Source organism: Staurois parvus, unplaced genomic scaffold (assembly GCF_062004578.1).
Source record: "Staurois parvus isolate SC_StPar_1 unplaced genomic scaffold, SC_StPar_1.0 ptg000549l, whole genome shotgun sequence".
Classification (NCBI taxonomy): Eukaryota; Metazoa; Chordata; class Amphibia; order Anura; family Ranidae; genus Staurois; species Staurois parvus.
Genome location: NW_028318345.1, coordinates 8,462,448 through 8,482,324, shown reverse-complemented (window position 1 = coordinate 8,482,324; position 19,877 = coordinate 8,462,448). Strand labels below are relative to the sequence as shown.

The following is a 19,877-nucleotide window of genomic DNA, read 5'->3' as shown; positions in this document are numbered from 1 at the left end:
GTTCCGGGGCTGATTTAATGCAGATGAGGCACTAAGCGAGTTGAATTACCACCTTAATCAGCCACAGAAGCTGTGTAATTGATGTGCTCTGCTTTAAAGGGATGAGGAGGCAACCCTAGGCCTTAACCTCAGTAATAGTAAGTTTAGCCATGATTGCTGCCTTGCTGGGAAGAGTACCTTTTATAAAACACTATCCCATAATATTCCAAGATATTGTGCATTGGCCATCACATTCAACTTGAGATTTTATATAACAACTATAGCACCATTTCCGGTCACAAACCAGCTCTCCTCTCGCTGCAATTGGAGGGAGTCGCCCGAGAAATGCTCACAGAAGGACTCTGCACCTTTAAGACGGATGAACTTCCCACCGGAAACGCCCACTGTTGCACAAGCGTTGTGCTGAAACCTCGCTACTGACGTCACCTTGTCCCAGCGTTCCCCGGACATGAGGCAATCACGTGATACAACCTAGCAAGGAGCTAGTCACGGTGACAGCAAAGGGCGAAGGTCTGCGTAGAATTGTGTGAAAGGGAAGCGCCGCCCTCGGAGTGTGACGTATGTTCTTAAGATCGCTGCACTGGCATCGTACGGCAGGGGGATCCAGAATCTTCTTGTGGTGTTACAGCCTCCTTCTTAAACGTCTTGTGCTGTTAAACTCCCCCGTGCTGCGATCAGCCTTGAGATGTCCCAGCGACGTACGTACAGTAGCCGGCTCGGCTGTGGCTCCGGCTCAGCGGCAGGTGGAGTAGCGTCGGCTTTGGTTCTGTCAGTACCCTCTACGGACGGACTGCGCTCTTTAGGGGGTCATCCAGTGGAAGTGGTCCGGGACATCGCTCCTGTGGAGCCTGGCAAGAAGAAGGTGGCACGGGGCTGCGTTATGGGCGCTCTGCCCTATTCCTGTAGCGGGGAGGTGGTGAGAGGATTCGGCAGAGGCTCCAAGGAGCTTGGCATCCCCACAGGTAAGCAAGTCCCATGCTGGACTACTGACAGCCTCAAGGTGCACGTTCTACTGGCGGCGTCCTTTCCCTCAGGGGTCCCGGCGTACCTTCTACTGGCGGCGTCCTTACCCTCAGGGGTCCCGGCGTACCTTCTACTGGCGGCGTCCTTACCCTCAGGGGTCCCGGCGTACCTTCTACTGGCGGCGTCCTTACCCTCAGGGGTCCCGGCGTACCTTCTACTGGCGGCGTCCTTACCCTCAGGGGTCCCGGCGTACCTTCTACTGGCGGCGTCCTTTTCCCTCAGGGGTCCCGGCGTACCTTCTACTGGCGGCGTCCTTACCCTCAGGGGTCCCGGCGTACCTTCTACTGGCGGCGTCCTTACCCTCAGGGGTCCCGGCGTACCTTCTACTGGCGGCGTCCTTTTCCCTCAGGGGTCCCGGCGTACCTTCTACTGGCGGCGTCCTTTTCCCTCAGGGGTCCCGGCGTACCTTCTACTGGCGGCGTCCTTTTCCCTCAGGGGTCCCGGCGTACCTTCTACTGGCGGCGTCCTTTTCCCTCAGGGGTCCCGGCGTACCTTCTACTGGCGGCGTCCTTTTCCCTCAGGGGTCCCGGCGTACCTTCTACTGGCGGCGTCCTTTTCCCTCAGGGGTCCCGGCGTACCTTCTACTGGCGGCGTCCTTTTCCCTCAGGGGTCCCGGCGTACCTTCTACTGGCGGCGTCCTTTTCCCTCAGGGGTCCCGGCGTACCTTCTACTGGCGGCGTCCTTTTCCCTCAGGGGTCCCGGCGTACCTTCTACTGGCGGCGTCCTTACCCTCAGGGGTCCCGTATTTCATTCTCTTTATATTGATGGCTCACTGAAGGCAAACTGTTTATTTCCATTTGGATAGAGTAAGAGAGGGGTATAACCCTTGTCAGCCCCCTCATTGGGGGCTACTCCCGGGGCATCACCACAATTAGTGTCCCCATTGGGAGATTTCTATTCTGGTCTCTGGGGGATTTTTGTTTTCTTTCAGTGAGAAGAAGACAGTAGAACTAGAGAGGGTTTAATCCCTCTCCATTCTAGCCAAAATGGCGAAAAAATCAGTTTTGCCTATAGGGCTTTATTTGAGTTTTATGAAAGTTAGCAAATGCTGTATTTATTTGTTTTTTACGGGGGCCCAGAAGAACCCCAACTCAGTAATTTGCCCGTTCAGTGGTATCCCTCAGCCCTGCTTATTTCCCCCCCCCCTTCGCTCGGTGTTGGCCGCCCCCCTCCCCAACTCTGCTGGCCGGTCCACCGCTCGGCGTTGGCCTCCACCACCCCCCCACCCCCCCTCTTCCTGGCCCTGCTGGTCGGTCCACCGCTCGGCGTTGGCCTCCACCCCCCCCCCCCCTCTTCCTGACCCTGCTGGTCGGTCCACCGCTCGGCGTTGGGGGGCCCCCCCCCCTCCCCGGCTCTGCTGGTCGGTCCACCGCTCGGCGTTGGCCGCCGCCCCCCTCCCCGGCTCTGCTGGTCGGTCCTCCGCTTGGCGTTGGCCGCCCCCCCCCCCCCCCCCCCCCGGCTCTGCTGGTCCTCAGCTCACTGATGCCCCAGTGCTGTTAGTGAGCGATTTCATAGACCTCTATGCAGGCTTTGGGGATGCTTTGAAGCACTAACAAAGCTACATGGGTTATCATTTTTAAATCAAACACAACAGTGTGAACAGGACTGTAAGCTTTCCTTTTTATATATTGAGAGGTGCTTTGCCATTCAGAGTGCTTTGAAGAAAAAAAAAAAGTGTGTTTTAATGCCACATTTTGAAGAAAGTGTAAACCAGGCCTAAGTTACATTAATAGGTTAGGGCCCATTCATATCTAGGAGGGCCATTGTGGTACATTAACACAAAAGCTTGTTTGAATGGACCATCAACACTCAAAGTAATTTATTGTTGTGCTGCACTGCAGTGCATGTGATTTAAAGGTGCTTTGCCTCAGGATCCTTTTAAAGTGGTAGTAAACTCTCATTATTAAATAGTACCTACAGGTAAGCCGATAATAAAGCTTATCTGTAGGTAGTGATTATCTCTGAAATGTTCACGGTTTAGGAGATATTCACATCAATAGCAGCCAATTACATTTCTGCACATTCGGAGCACTGTGTCACAGCAATGACTCCCGTATGCATATATGGGAGTGATGTTTTTATGGCCTGGCCATTCAAAAGGCAGAGATTGGGAACCTGAAAGATTAAAATTATTTAACATGGGACTTTAAGCCCTGGTTCACGCTGATGCGGTGTGGAATTTGCAGTGGTTTCTGTGCAAATTCCGCAACAGAATCGCACACCGTTCATGTGAACCGCTGCGAGTGTGTATGGTAACAACACCCCGAAAGCGATCTGCAAAACACGTTGCCATGTGCAGAATCGGATCACATGGGTGTGAATACCCATGCGATCAGATTCTAGTGCAGACCAAAAAAAGGGTCCTGCACGTTTTTAGTGCGATTAGAGCCATACAAGATGTATGGCTGCAATTGCACCACACACAAATTGCATTTAATTTGTACAGGAATGTGGTGCGGTTCCTGTGCAAATCACATGTGATATACCGCACCGCATATGTGTGAACCCGGGCTAAAAGCACTTTTACAATAAAAATCATGAAGTTTATTAAACATCAAAACTATTTTTTTCATTTAACCACTTGCCTACTGGGCACTTATACCCCCTTCCTACCCAGGCCAATTTTCAGCTTTCAGCGCTGTCACACTTTGAATGACGCAGTCATGCAACACTGTACCCATGTGAAACTTTTATCATTATATATTTTTTTTTTTTTTTTTTTGAGACAGAGCTTTCTTTTGGTGGTATTTAATCACCTCTGGGTTTTTCATATTTTTGCCACTGAATTTTGAAAAAAAACTTTTTTTCTTTGTTATAAAATTTTGTATATTGATTTTTTTCCTTCACTGATGTGTGCTAATGAGGCTGCACTGATGGACACTGATAGGTGGCACTGATGAGGAGGCACTAGTAGGTGGCACTTGACAGGCATCACTGATGGTCACTGAAAGGCAGCACTCATATATGACACTGATAGGTGGCACTGATGGGCACTGACTGGCATTGATAGGTGGCACTGATAGGTGACACCGAAAGGCAGCTCAGATGGGCATTGATATGTGGCATTGATGTGCACTGGTAGGCACTGATATGTAGCACTGATGGGCACTGGCAGGTGGCACTGCTGGGGCTACACCGATCATCAGGGCACACTGATCATCAGTGATCAGTGCCCTGATGATCCGTGTACATGTCGCCTCCGAGGAATGCCGATTTCCTGGCTCTCCTATCCTCTCGCGCTGTCAGCGTGACAGCTCGTGAGGAGAGAAATGCTGATAACTGGCATTTCCCTATTTACATGCGACCAGCTGTGATTGGACACAGCTGATCACATGACTGAGCCAACATCTTTGGCTCTTTCCGTTGATCGGTGATCCCATGTGTCCCTTGGACACAGTGCACCACCGATCGCTGCACGGTTAGAATGGGAGGATGTCATATGACCTCCTCCCAGAACGAGAGAACCGTTTTGCGCCCGTCATTACCTTATATGGCAGGTGGGAGGCGGTTAAAGACGGCTTACTTTCATATTGGATAAAAAAATCTTGCCCGTATGAGAGATTTCTTTGATCAACAGGGTCCCAGTTACAGTAAATATGTTTACAGTTCAACATTCAGTTATTTCTTTCCGCAAACTCAGCGCATTTTCTGGAATCTATCCATTTCATCAGGAGCTTAGTAGCGGAGTATATAAATATTTTTCTAATTATTATTATTTATTAGTTACTTCTTCTGCAGCGCCATCAATTTACGCAGCACTTTACATGTATATTGTACATTCAAATCAGTCCCTGACCCTCAAGGGCTGTACAATAAAAGGTACGTAGAATTATAACATTCATAACTGCACATCTATATATGTATACACTGACAATAGGCTTCTACAGTTACCTGATTGGACATCACCAAGGGAAGAGTAAACCAGCATCCTAACAGAAAGTAAAACCATGGGGAAATTCCATCCAAGGGAACAACACCCAGGAAAAACCCCTCACAGGTGACATACATTGTAGATGACTCAAAATACCATCACCTGTGAGGGGTTATTCCTGGGTGTTGTTCCCTTGGATGGAATTTCCCCATGGTTTTACTTTCTGTTAGGATGCTGGTTTACTCTTCCCTTGGTGATGTCCAATCAGGTAATTGTAGAAGCCTATTGTCAGTGTATGTATAGATAGATAGATAGATAGATAGATAGATAGATAGATAGATAGATAGATAGATGTGCAGTTATGAATGTTATAATTCTACGTACCTTTTTGTATTTGGAAAAATATTTATATACTTTATTAAGTTCCAGATGAAGTGGATAGATTCCAGAAAACGCGTAGAGCTTGTGGAAAGAAATAACTGAATGTTGAATCATACTTATATTTACTGTAAGTGGGCCCCCTTTGATTAAAGAAATATATTTCTCATGTGAGCAAGATTTTTTTTTTTTTTATCTTACATGAAATAAGTAGGCTGGGTTTAACCCTTTCACGGTCAGGTGCATACGGCATACGGACTGGACAGTGGGGGGGGGAGAGTGTGTATGGGGCTTATATAAAACTTGGTTGCTGCAGCCTGTGGGATCAGGTGGAAGCAGTCGGGCAGCTGCACTGGCACCTGAATGCTTCTGCACACCCGCTGTACCAGCACCCCCTGTACAGGGGGCAAAAGAAATAATTAACACCCATGCATAAAATCCCCCCCCCCCCCCCCACCAATAAAAAAAAAAAAAAAATTGATGCCCCCACATAAACATGTCGGGTGAAAACGCCGATTGCGATACACACATTATCGCTGCGCAGAGTGAGAGCAATAATTCTAGCACCAGATCTCCAGAGCGCTAAACTGTTGACCTTCGGGGGGCTTTTGAAGCGTTGCTTATAAAATATGGGGTATTGAAGTTTGTCGCTATTTCATGGCTGCACACAAATTTAAGGTTTGACGTGTTGGGTATCTGTTTACTTGGTGCGACCTAGTTTTTTTTTTTTTTTTTTTTTTTTTAAGATTTTACCAAAAATATGGGTAATTTATTGTGATTGCCCTAAAATTCACTTTGGTGTGTTTTTTACTGAAATTTTGTGTTTCCTAGACCTTTGCGGAAATATCATGTGACAAAAAATTGGAACTACCATTATTTTATTCTCAAGGTCAGGGGTATCAAACTGGCGGACCTCCAGCTGTTGCAAAACTACAAGTCCCATCTTGCCACTGCCTTTTGGAAGTCATGCTTGTAACTGTCAATCTTGAAATGCCTCATGGGACTTAGTTTGTCAACAGCTGGAGGGCCACCAGTTTGACACCCATGCTTTAGGTTGTCTGAAGTCTTCTCCCCTTCTGTATTTGTCTTCAGGCAGCCTGTAGTGGGTTGGCCTGCTGAGTCCCTCCCCTGCTCTGCTCAGGCTATGTACAATACAGTGATGTCACTGTTACTTTTACAAGGTAATATCTGGGCTTGCTAAGGCTTTTGTGAACACAAAGTGGATTTATATCTGTGGCTACTGAGGAATGAATTTAAATGACTTTTTGTGAATGGAGTTTTTGCTTTAAATCCTTTTTGTTTTTTTTCCTCTGATAGCTGCTATTCTAGACTACTGTAACCAATAAATGTTTTTTTGTTGCAGCCAATTTCCCTGAACATGTTGTGGACAATCTTCCCGCCGACTTAACTACTGGAATATACTATGGGTGGGGCTGTGTTGGTGATGGGGAGGTTCACAAAATGGTGATGAGTATTGGCTGGAATCCTTTCTACAAGAACACCAAAAAATCTGTGGTAAGACCTGTTTTCTCAACTTCATCCTATAAAATTCTCATTCATTTTAAAGAGAATCTGTGCAGTGCTCCTGTCTCAGAAGCGTCTGTTAGAAGTTGACATTCTAATTCACAGACAAAATTTCAAACCGCTGGCTGTAACGTTACCCAAAAAAATAAATTTGGTTTTTTTCCCTTGGCAAACATGAATTTTATCCTGTAAACTTTAAAAAGTAGGTTTTGGATCTATTCAAATGCAGGGATGGACATACTAGTGTAGAACATGGTAGGCAGTTCAATTCTGTTTACAAATATGTTTACGTATGCTCATTTACATTTCCCAGGTCCTAACAGTTTGTGTTGGCAAAATCCAACAGTATTTAGCATAGCTTTCCATTACATGCACACAGTATTTCCCCATGTTATGTCACTGCAAGTAATGACCCTTCCAGACATTTTGTGAGCTTCTAAAGTATTGTAGTGAGTTAACACTGCTGCACTGATATCACAAGAAGTTTTACTAGCTCGGCTTTCTTTCTTTTCCCCTTTCCTTTTCTTTTCTTTCCCTACTGTTTCTCCCCCTCTCATGCTATTCCAGTGCAGTGTTGTCTGTCAGGAAGAGTAATCGGGTATTTTTCAGTACTTTCTGCATAAAAAAAAAAAGATATATATTCATGGGTTAATGCTTCTGTATTGAAGTTTCGAGTGTCCCATTGTAGACAGGTAGGTTAAAAGTTCTTGCCTCCAGTGCAGGCTTTTTTGTCTGTATTGTCTAAAAGCAACATACCCCCTTTCTCCAACTTTAAGAGGATTCACATTTGCAGGGAATGTGACATAAACGTCCAGATTTGTAAAGTGTCTGTGTGAGAAAGGAGTGAAACTGAAATGAGTTTGCTATATAGAATATGTATACTTTTTTATATCGGGGGTCTCAATTTTTCGGAATGAGGCCTGCACTGTATATTTTACAAATATTCAGGGGCTAAAAACAAATGAATAAGTTTTTTGTAATCTGCATGATATTCAAAACAGGTTAAGAACATCAGTAAAACAAAGAAAACAAATTACCAAAATAAAAGTAAGCCCATCCAAGTCCCCCCCCCTTACATCAGATTCCCTTTCATTGAGGGTCCCCCTTATATTAGAGTCCTCCCTAATGTCAGGGTCTCCACCAAAGTCCACCTGTACTTCACAAACTTACAGCTTGGCTGGGAGCCTGATGACCTGTTTGAGAGGCCACTGACCCTAGCTGTGAGCCGGGTAAAATATTTCGCAGTTGTCTGCATTTGGCCAGCGGGCCATGGTTCAGATAGCCCTTATTTCTTTCCTGACAGATTTCCCATAAGGTGTGTGTGTGTGTGTGTGTGTGTGTGTGTGTGTGTGAGATTTTGGATAGAGTAAGGGAGGGTTACAGCCCCAATAAGGTTTCTTTTTGCCATCTGTGTCCCGTCACTTCCTGTCTCATAGTCAAAACAGTTAACCGAAAATCCCTACGAAATGTGAGACTCCTTTGTCACCAGAGCTTGTCCCCATTGGCAGATATCCCCACTGTTCTTGTCATGGGGACAACCCAAAATTTTCAAAATGGTGCAGACAGCAATGAAAACCTGACAGGTGTTCTAATCCCCACACTATCAAACTTTAAAAACAGTTTTGCCTTTTAGGTATACTTTAAAATGGCATTGAACCCAAAACTAGAAAATATAATATTGCAGCTTACCAATCAGATGTGGCTGCATTGGGGTTTGTTTTGGCTTTTTTTGCTCCATTTGTAACCTGGTGATATGGTCATTAACACACCTCCTGTATTGGAGTGCCTACACACTGGATGAAGGAGCAACATGTTCCTGCTCCTGTTCCCCGATCTTCTCCCCGCACCCGCTGTCAAAGAACGAGGCTGTGCTGGTCTCCTCCCACTTGGCTGCATCATTCATTCACAGAATTCTGTGAATGAATGAACTATAATTACCAACAGACTTTGCGGCTGACAACTTGTAGTTCTCAATGAACTGCCAGGGTTTTTTTGTTTTTTTTTTTGTAACCTCAAAGTGCATTTTATTTTTATTTGTTTTTAGGTGAACTTATCCTTTTTAAATACTCTAATAAATTGAAACCAAACTCGCGCTAATGCATTCTAAGCAATTCCAGCAACAATTTGTGTGTGTGTTTTTTTTTTTTTTTTTTTTTTCTTCTTTTGGGTTAAAGATTTTACATAAAACTTGATTATTGTAAGCACCCGTCAGTGGTAAATGGTTTGTCTTGGCTCTCTAACTGCCACATTTGTAGATCTGCTTGTTCTGTAGAAAAACAGACTTTTTGGTGGGATTACCAAGTGACAATTGAGCCCAAAAATTAAGCTTATGCAGCTATCTCATCTAAGAATTTTGTAAGCTGCAATAAATATTTGCTTTTGGGTTCAATACTGCTTTATTACACGTACAGTGGATATAAAAAGTCTACACACCCCTGTTAAAATGTCAGGTTTCTGTGATGTAAAAAAAATGAGACCGAAATTATTTTAAAACTTTTTCCAGCTTTTTAATGTAACCTATAAACTGTACAACTCGGTTTAACAACCAACTGAAATCTTTTAGGTGGAGGGAAGTAAAAATAAAAAACTAAAATAATATGGTTGCAGAAGTGTGCACACCCTTAAACTTATACTTTTGTTGAAGCGCCTTTTTGATTTTATTCCAGCACTCAGTCTTTTTGGGTATGAGTCTATCAGCATGGCACATCTTGACGTTGCAATATTTGCCCACTCTTCCTTGCAAAAACACTCCAGATCTGTTCGATTGCAAGGGCATCTCCTGTGCACAGCCCTCTTCAGATCACCCCACAGATTTTCAGTCCGATCCAGGTCTGGGCTCTGGCTGGGCCATTCCAAAACTTTCATCTTCTGGTGAAGCCATTCCTTTGTTGATTTGGTTGTATGCTTTGGGTCGTTGTCATGCTGAAAGATGAAGTTCCTCTTCATGTTCAGTTTTCTAGCAGAAGGCTGAAGGTTTTGTGCCAATATTGACTGGTACTTGGAACCATTCATAATTCCCTATACCTTTTGAATAAGACCCCAGTTCCAGCTGAAGAAAAACAGCCCCAAAGCATGATGCTGCCACCACTATGCTTCACAGTGGGTATGGTGTTCTTTTGGTGACGTGTTTTTTTTGCGCCAAACATATGTCTTTTGGAATTATAGCCATAAAGTTCAACCTTAGTTTCATCAGACCATAACACATTTCTCCACAGTCTTTTTTTGGAATACTTCAGATATTTTTGCAAAATTTAGCTGGGCTTGGATATTTTCTTCATAAGAAAAGGCTTCCATCTTGCCACTCTACCTCATAGCCCAGACATATGAAGAATACAGGAGATTGTCACATGTACCACACAGCCAGTACTTGCCAGATATTCCTGTAGCTCCCCTCCCAGATTAGATTTATCTTTTCATCAATTTTGGAGGGACGTCATGTAACTGTTGCGCCATATTTTCTCCACTTGATGACTGTCTTCACTATGTTCCGTGGTATATCTAATGCCTTGGAAATTCTTTTGTACCCTTCTCCTGACTGATACCTTTTAACAATGAGACCCTCTGATGTTTTGGAAGCTCTCTGTGGACTATGGCTTTTGCTGTAGGATGCGACTAAGAAAATGTCAGGAAAGACCTAGAACAGCTGAACTTTATTTGAGGCTAATCAGAGGCACTTTAAATGATGTACTGACTCCTATTCAACATGATTTTGAATGTGATTGCTTAATTCTGAACACCGCTACAGTTATAAGAGGATGTGCACACTTATGCAGCCACATTATTCTAGTTTTTTATGTTTACTTCCTCCCTCCCCTAAAAGATTTCAGTTTTATTTTTCAATTAAGTTGTTTAGTTTATAGGTCACATTAAAGGTGGAAAGTTCTGAAATGATTTCTTTGTCTCATTTTTTTGCATCACAGAAACCTGGCATTTTAACAGGACTGTGCAGACTTTTTTATATCCACTGTATTAATCCCATTTACTAGATCACCTGAAGTAATTTTCATTGTACGTTTTTGGTTTATTTCAGGAAACCCATATAATTCATCGGTTTGAGGAGGACTTTTACGGTGAAATACTTAGTATAGTTATCGTGGGCTACATCAGGCCAGAAAAAAGTTTTGATTCATTAGGTGAGTATCTGGGAGGTACAGGAACAAAAGTGGTGTCTCCCTGGAAAAGAAATAAGCTCCCTTAATCCATAAGCCTCTCTGCATGCCATTTTTTTGGGGATATGTCAAACACGTAGTATTGGCACACTGCTGTGCTGCCCATCACTGCCTGGAATAAAGGGGTGTCATCAGAGGGCAGAGAGGACAGTTACCTGGCAAAGGACTCCCTTTCTAACCATCACTGTCAACATCCACAATTACAGGCATGCAACATAACCAGATCCAAGCCTCCGCCACCCTAAGTTGTTCATTATTTGACTTTGCACCAAGGAAATGGCTAAGTGGTTCATATTTGGCAGCAAATCCTGTAAAATTCAGAAAAGGGGAAAGGGTTGCTTTTCAAGCTGTAACCTATTGTCCACCTTGCCAAAGCAGCACAAAGGGAACAGGTTTGTGTAGCAGATTAGACTTGACATGTAGTGCATTGCCTACTAAGTGGTACATGTGTGTTTAGATATAGACATGTAGTCTCTCATCCACCTTCACAAAGTTGTGCAGTAGGTTAGAGGGTAGATGTGTTTTTGCTCACCTTACCAAAAACACACTGGGGATTGTTTACTAAAGCTGGAGAGTGTAAAATCTGGTGCAGTTGTGCATAGAGTCCAATCCGCTTCCAGGTTTCATTGCCAAAACTTAATTGAACAGTCTGAAATTAGAAGCTGATTAGCTACAATGCACATCCTGCACCAGATCTGCGTGCAGCAGTTTAGTAAATCTCCCCCACTGAGAACTAATTGTGCAGTAGGATAGATGCAAAACTAGTCTGTTGACCACCACACCAATACAGTGAAGTAGGTTAGACATGTAGGCTATTGTCCACCTTACCAAAGAAGCACATTAAGAACAGCCATAAACACTTACCTTACAGTATGGCTTAGTGATTAGCATTTATGCCATGTAGCACTAGTGTCCTCTGATCAAGTCCTGGCCAGGACCCTGTCTGCATGAAGTTTGCATGTTCTCCCTATGCTTGTGTGGATTTCCTCCCACATGTCAAAGACCTACTGATAGGTTGATTGGCTGCTGTCTAAATTGGCCTAGGTATGTATGTATGCAAAATAGGGACTTTAGATTGTATGCATTTTGAGGACATTAACGAACGTGAATGTACAATATGTAAAGCGCTGCATAAATCGGCAGTAGTATACATCTGTGTTCTTCTACCAGGGCATTGTCTAGTTGGATTGTGCAGGCACTTTTTTGCTAAGGCTCTTTTAAATAAAAATGCATAAACCTTTTGTAAATAGAAGATACCATAAAGCTTATCTCTACATTGTACATAAACACATGTTCCAAAAGGAATTAAGAATCTTTGCTCAAAAAAATTAAAAAAAATCCTTAAGTCAGCCTCTTTTTCAATATTGCATAATCATTTTGACCAAAACATGTTTTTATCAACAGACGCCCTTATTGCTGCAATTCACAGTGATATCGAAGAAGCCAAAAATCAGCTGGACCTGCCAGAATTCCGAAAGCTGAAAGACAAATACTTCAACAACTCTCTTAAAATAATGAATGGGCATTGATGCTGGCCACTCATTTAGTCGATTAATTGCACAGCATTGCACTGTTATTAGTTTTTGGTCAAGTTAGCTTTAGACCAACTCTCTCATGAAGGCTTGTTATAAATTTATTGTTTAAAATATATCTACAACAGGTCTAAATGTGATAAAACGGTCATCTTTGGTAAAGCACCTTTTTTGTCCTTTTGGTTTTTTTGTTTTTTATGGTTATGTTTAAAAAAAAAAAATCTAAGACCAGTGGGGCAGACTGCTAGATTGAACACAGCATATGGACTACATTGTTGAAGTGTAATTTACATTTGTTATGTTACCCAGTGATTCTACAGTTGTAGAACTATTGCATATTTGAGGATTTGTTTTGTAAAATGTTACAAAAACACAGGAGCACACTAAATCTCTTTTAATGTGGATGTATAGTAAAAAATATAGCTAAAGTGTTTACCATACATTATTTTGGCTCAATGCAGCTACTTATGTAAGTTATTTATTGCTGTTTTATCGGTGTAAACATCTTCTTACCTATAACTACTTCATAAACCACAATCCATATACCCAGTGCACTACTCTACTGCTAATATTTGTTGCTTCTTGGTTTATAATAAAACAAATATCAAACTAAGTGCTTGCTAGTAAAGTATCACTTTTTACTTTGTTGAGGGAACTCTGAACCCTGAATATGAATCCAGGGCTTGTTTATGCAATGTTTTTTGTAATTAAGTAGTAAAAAGGGCATTTGGTATATCTGTGACAACATTAATATTATCCAGTTGGCACTCCATTCTTCTACAATGGCCTGGGAACACCACAACCTGGAGCATGCTAATAAGCAAATGTGATAACCTCTACCCCACCAACTGAATTTCACTATTGGGTCATAACCGTGATGGTTGTGCTGGCTGACCTATGATGAGGAAAAAATGGTTGGGCAGTGCTTCTTGACAACAGAAGCTGGTTGAGAGTTGCATCTTGGAACACTTGTGAAGGTTCCTGCTGTGACGCAGAAGGGCAGTTTAGTAATATTAACATGACCACAGGTTTGTTTGTATGAAAGGGGGAGGAGTTATTTTGTGGTGGTGGTGTGGTCCCGTTCCCCCCCCCCCCCCTCCCCAAAAGCCAAACTGGTAAAAAGTTTGCCAAATCTGACTGAATAGTATATAGTGCCTTTACAAATGGTTCTAAGGATTGTATGTAAGAAACTTGCCTAGGATTGGTTTAATATCTAGAATGCATTAAAAATGTAGAGACTAAGTATAAAATGTTTATTAATTTTTATAGACTTTGTGTACAGTTGAAAGTGTTAACTATTTAAAATGCATCTAGATTTTTTTTTTTTTTTTTTTTTTACATTCCAGTAGGTTTATTCAGTAGATGGTTTTCTTTCTATCCCAGAGTTGCAACAGGAAGTTAGAGAACGTTTTCCACAGTGAGGAGACTTGCCCTTTTTAGATAGGAAATCTTCCTATGGAGACAACTTTCTCTTTTGAGGAGAGCTCTAAAACATTCTCAGTGACAGTGATCAATAAGTCAAACCTTTTTAAAGATGCAGTTTTCATTTAAATAGCTGGTGGTTTTTGACTGTAATGTCCTTGTTCTAACACTGCCAGTTATAGGGTGACAACTGTCTCCTGTTTTTGTTCCTGTGTCACATACAGGCAGTTCCTAAGTTAAACATGCAACTTATACTTAAGCACAGAGGCAGTGTGATGTCACACTGGTCCTGGAAACCACTGGGTGGCCATCTTGCCACACTGCTACCTACTGCCTGGCGGACCATCAGCGATCCCACATCACTGCATGTTCCAACTTGCATACAAAATCAACTTAAGAACAAAATTACAGACTATCTGGTTCATAACCAAGGGACTGCCTTTACTCTACTGGTAGAACTACAATTAGCCATGCTGCCACACATTGGCACACAAGGCACTGTTGTCACTACTATGAAGCAATGATTTGCAGATGACATTGAGGTGAGTGCAGTTAGACAGGAAGTGGCTGCAAGAGGCAAGGGATTAACAACACTTCTATTAAAAAAAAGGCTTTTTTTGGGGGGGGGGGAGGAGTTTGAGTTAAAAAAAAAAAAAAAAGTCAGTTTGATACACAGTGCTTTAGCAAATTAAAAGTCAAGCAGTTAGGTTTTAAATTTTACACAAAAAAAAAATCTGTACAGGAAAACATGGAGACTGCCAAACTTGCAGATCAGGAAAAGTCAGAACTCCTAACACACTTATTCCTTGGCTGGCATGTAGATTTACTGGTTTCAGTACGTTCATTGATTTGGAATAAGTATTTCATAAATCGTCGTGTCCGCTCTATATTTCCTCATTATTTAAAACAAAATATATTGACATATTGTAAGTTCAAACACAAATCTAAAATCAAGGGATTTAATCTAGATTTTATATTGGTGGCTACCATGGGGATCATTTTTATTTAGCACCTGCAGCCAATTGTGTATCCATTCCAGTCTGGTGCAACTGTTCATCCTTATAGGCAATCATGGTGTTTGTTTTTATGAAAGTACTCTGTGTGCAGTTGCCCACAATGATTTGCAAGGCTCTCACCAGTGTGTGGCTCATTAAAGGAATTTGACACATTAAGGGATACGTTTGTTACATTGGAAGTTAGTTGGGACTGTATTGTACATGTGCCTGCCACCACAATTAATAGTAGTTATGCTGAGCAGAGTGAGTGGTCCTTTTCAGCTCTAAATGTTTTAATATTCTTCCTTATGCATAGTTAGAATGCTCAGGATATCATGAATCGTGTGTTTTCAGACTAACACGCCAGTCTCATCAAGCCCGACTTTGAAATTGTGCGACTTACATTGAAGTCGCACGATTTCAAAGTCAGTTGAGATGCCAATTTCATGTGCGATTTGCAAGACATCTGACATAGATGTCTATGCAAATCCCACCAAAAGTAGTGCATGTACTACTTTAGAAATCGGTGTGGCTCTGACCAAGTCAGAACTGCACTGATTTGACCGCTGTAATTGAAGACTTTAGGGTTCGACTTGGCATACAATATTTGCAAGTCGCATGGCATGCAGACCGCATGCCAAGTCGCACCCAATGTGACCGGGGTGTTATGGCCACTTATCTGCAATTTCATCAAAGCTGTTTAATTACCTTAATCTTTAAAGTAACCCTACTTATGGGAAAGTGATGGTAATAATAAAAAAAATGTTCTTGCACTTCCATTCCCACAGAGAACTATAAACATCCTCTTTTCTTTGTTAGCTGTAGTCATGGCCTTTGTTACTTTCAGTCCTCTTCTGTGCTGCTGTTTGTTTTACAGATGTCATATTTGGCACTGAGTGTGAGCAAAAAGTGCAGAATGACTATAAAAATTGTCTGTTATGTGGGACCAGGGGCAGACTGACAACTCATGGGGCCCCCGGGCAATAGGGGATCATGAGGCCCCTGTGTCCTTGCCCAAACTCAAAAAAGCCTGTGAAAAAGGTACCAGGGGCATCTCATGGGGCCCCCTACTGACCCAGGGCCCTCGGGCAGTGCCCAAGTTTCCAAATGATCAGTCCACCCCTGTGTGGGACCATGGATTAACAAGTTTTCATTGTTAATGCTTTCAACCTATACTTGTAAAATTTGTAATGACTGATGTCTATAGGGATGACCTCTGTCTAAAACTAAGCATTTTCTTTACTCTGGAGATGATGGAGGCTGTTTGTGAAATACTACAATGTGAAGATCCAGGTGTTGTAGTTCCCTTCCATACCACTACTGCCTGTCTTGGTATCAGAGGACCTCCAATGAGTAAGAGGGTTCAAAAGCAGAACTAAATCCTACTATCCTTCACAGCCAAGGAAGGTGCCATCTTATTCTCTGTTTAGATCTGATGTTATGGTGCCAAGGTGATACGTTGACAATAGCCCTTTTAAGGGCTTCAAAAAGGTTGGCTGAGAGATGACCTAAGCACCCTAGTAACCATGACAGCTATCGCCAGAGGCATACCTTGAATGTAGCTGTTTTGGAAAACTTAAATTGGTGGGTTTAGTTCTGCTTGAATTCCAGAAAGGCAGGAGTGTATACGAAAGGGTGCAGGTCTGCAGAAGACCAGGAAATGCACATCACAAGCAAATGTGCTTTTACACACAAGCTCTGTGCGTCATCCTCCACTAAAAATAATTTGGTGGAGATTGCTTTTAAGTGGTTCTTTTTTTCATATCACATTAAGTAATATGTTTTAAACAGGTCTTATGTGCATTTAGTAAACTGGATATTGTCAAAACAGCACTAAAGGAAAATGTTCTAGTTCCAGTAAACCAGATGATTGTGATTTCCATTAAATTACTATTTTAATAAAATTATAGTTTCTCTTTATTTTTTACATGCCTCCTCTATACATTTTAATAAGCATGTCTTCCATTGCTCTTTTTTCAAAAGTTGCTAATTCTCTGTATAAAAGATTTATAGGCTGGTTCCTCATGTTTACTCACAGTGGTAGCAAAGACTTGGCTCACATGGGTGGCAAAACCATGGTAAAAACAGGCAGGTGATCTACATTTTTATCACCCACTAACAAGTTAACATTGCCAGCTAACATGTCTGTACTCATTGCTGTGGCACATCCAATTTTGTACACCATACTACTATTGGAAGTTGGTTCCACTGTCAAAAGCACTTAATGCAAGTTAATAGGACAGCACCACAACTGCATTGTGTTTGTGGTCGAGCTGGATTTTCCTCCTCAAAAAAAGAGGTATCCAGGAGAATGCATATCACCTCTGAGCCCCCTGTCAACCAGCTTTGAAAAGCAATCTACCAGCCAGCCCATTTGAATGAGTCCTAAAGTAATATTTTACAGTTTGTGACTAGTATAAAAGGTGTCTGTGGCAATCACAGCAAAATATCAGATTTTACATTTATACTGTCAATACATCCATCTATATTTTTTGTTTCCTTTATCTCTTTCCTATTTATGTCCTTTTTTTTTATTTGCTGTGCTTTATTCTGAGTTCTGTGTGCCATTGTTCTGGGTTATGTGCACCCATTTAACTGACTGCATGGCTTTAGCAGTTTTCCCCTTTACAATGGACAACATTGCCCAGCTTTTTCATTCATATGTTCAAGCAGTTGGTTCCTTTTCATTTTGGCATTCTGTTGCCTTACTGTATATGGTTTCTTGCCTTTCCTGAGTCCCAACAGTTTCTTCTTTTTCAGACAACAATTTAAAGTTACAGTGACTTTTTTTCAGTAACAAATTTCTGGTAGTTTTTACAGTTCTTTGTGTCTGTGACTTTGCTGCATTCGATCTGGTGTTTGTCTCCTAGCTTCTTTTTAATTATGGATCAGTGGCCTCCAAAAAAGATTAGCCTATGAGAAGTGAATTTTTTTTTCTCATAATATTGCTCTGATGGCATATTTTCTAATAAGCCTTGTTAGGCTAATAGTTTAGTACACCAGCCCCAATATCTTCCTGGATACACCAGGGTAAAATACTTCAATTCAAGATGTTTCTCCTCCAGATCAAGACATCATTGGAGGATACCCAGGTCATTTTCCCAGCTCTTTTCCTGTTCTCAATTCAGCCCTGGCTGGTGAGGCTGTCTCTTTTCCAAGAGACTACAGAGGGTTTTGATTTTGTTCCTCTTTAGCTGTATACTAAAGCAAAGGAGTCATGGTTTTCTTTGGAGTAGCTGACTGCTTTTTTAAGGGGCTGCATATTAATTTTCTGCAAACAGCCAGCCATCATGCACAAATCCATCCAAAATGTGTTAAAAATACACACTGCTCAAAAAAATTAAAGGAACACTTTGAAAATACATCAGATCTTAATGGGGAAAAATATCATGCTGGATATCTATACTGATATGGACTGGGTAATGTGTTCATTAATATGATCAACCCACAGAGGACTGAATTCAAAGACACCCCAAAAATCAAAGTGGAAAAAATTATGCAGCAGACTAGTGTATTTTGCTGAAGTTTCATTGCAGAAACTCAAAATGGTACTCAGTAGTGTGTATGGCCCCCACGTGCTTGTATGCATGCCTGACAACGTCGGAGCATGCTCCTAATGAGATGATGGATGGTGTCCTGGGTATTTCCTCCCAGATCTGGACCAGGGCATTGCTGAGCTCCTGGAAAGTTTTTAGTGCAACCTGGCAGCGTCGGATGGACAGTAACATGATATCCCAGAGGTGTTCTATTGGATTTAGGTCAGGTGAGTGTGGGGGCCATTCAATGGTATCAACTCCTTCATCCTCCAGGAACTGCCTGCATACTTTTGCCACATGAGACCAGGCATTGTCGTGCACCAGGAGGAACCCAGGACCAGCATAGCGTCTGACAATGGGTCCAAGGATTTCAACCTAATACCTAATGACAGTCGGTGCCATTCTGTAGCCTGTAGCGGACTGTGCGTCTCTCCATGGATATTCCTCCCCAGACCATCACTGACCCACCACCAAAATGATTATGCTGAATGATGTTACAGGCAGCATAACATTCTCCACGGCTTCTGCAGACCCTTTCACGTCTGTCACATGTGCTCAGGGTGAACCTGCTCTCATCTGTGAAAAGCACAGGGCACCAGTGGCGGACCTGCCAATTCTTGTGTTCAATGGCAAATGCCAATCAAGCTCCATGGTACCAGGCAGTGAGCACAGGGCCCACTAGAGGATGTCAGGCCACCCTCATGAAGTCTGTTTCTGATGGTCAGAGACATTCACACCAGTGGCCTCCTGGAGGTCATTTTGACCTGACTTGACTTGATGCTATACTCTGATTAAAAAGTGTTCCTTTACTTTTATTGAGCAGTGTATTTACTCAAATAATATATTATTATATTACCATTCTTGTGCCATGAACCTGCTGTGTATGCCCAAAAAACTTAATGGCAACACAGGCAATACTAGCATACCCCATTCTTGCCTTAACCCCCCCTTCTTTCACTCCTACAAGCAGGTCCCAGCTGTCAAAATGACAAATGGGACCTGCCGAGTACAGCAGCTGCTGTGTAGGTTATGTGAAATATGGAACTTCTAAACTGTGTTTGTAAACACAGTCCAAGATACAATATACAGGGCAACCTTAGATCTGCATATGATGTAAATTAAAGCAAGCTTACAAGTGAAAAATAATTTTCTTTTAAACCCCTAAAAACATTAATGTGGTTCTAAAGCCTGAAGGTTTTTACCTACATCATTCTATGCCATGGCAAGACACTCCGCTGCTCCTTCCCTTCTCCAAGCTAAAAGACTGGATGAAACTGCACTGTCTACCATTAACTCTTTATTTCCTGACTGGAAGTTTGGGAAGACGCACTGAAAAAGCAGGAGCCAGTAGCTTTGAACATTGTAAACTGTAAGTGCTGGGGTGAGAATTGTAATTATAAAATTGTTTACTGGGGAATGTTGAGCTC

The 19,877-nt window shown here is 42.4% G+C and overlaps 1 protein-coding gene across 1 annotated transcript; it reads left to right on the top strand.

The window, feature by feature from the left end:
* The first annotated feature begins 479 nt into the window (after positions 1 to 479).
* Positions 480 to 13,110, top strand: RFK (riboflavin kinase). Its single transcript, XM_089691091.1, has 4 exons — positions 480 to 962; positions 6,636 to 6,787; positions 10,827 to 10,929; positions 12,370 to 13,110. Exons 1-4 carry the CDS (start codon positions 686 to 688, stop codon positions 12,492 to 12,494), a joined length of 657 nt encoding a protein of 218 aa, XP_089547217.1. The 5' UTR covers positions 480 to 685; the 3' UTR covers positions 12,495 to 13,110.
* The last annotated feature ends 6,767 nt before the right edge of the window (positions 13,111 to 19,877 follow it).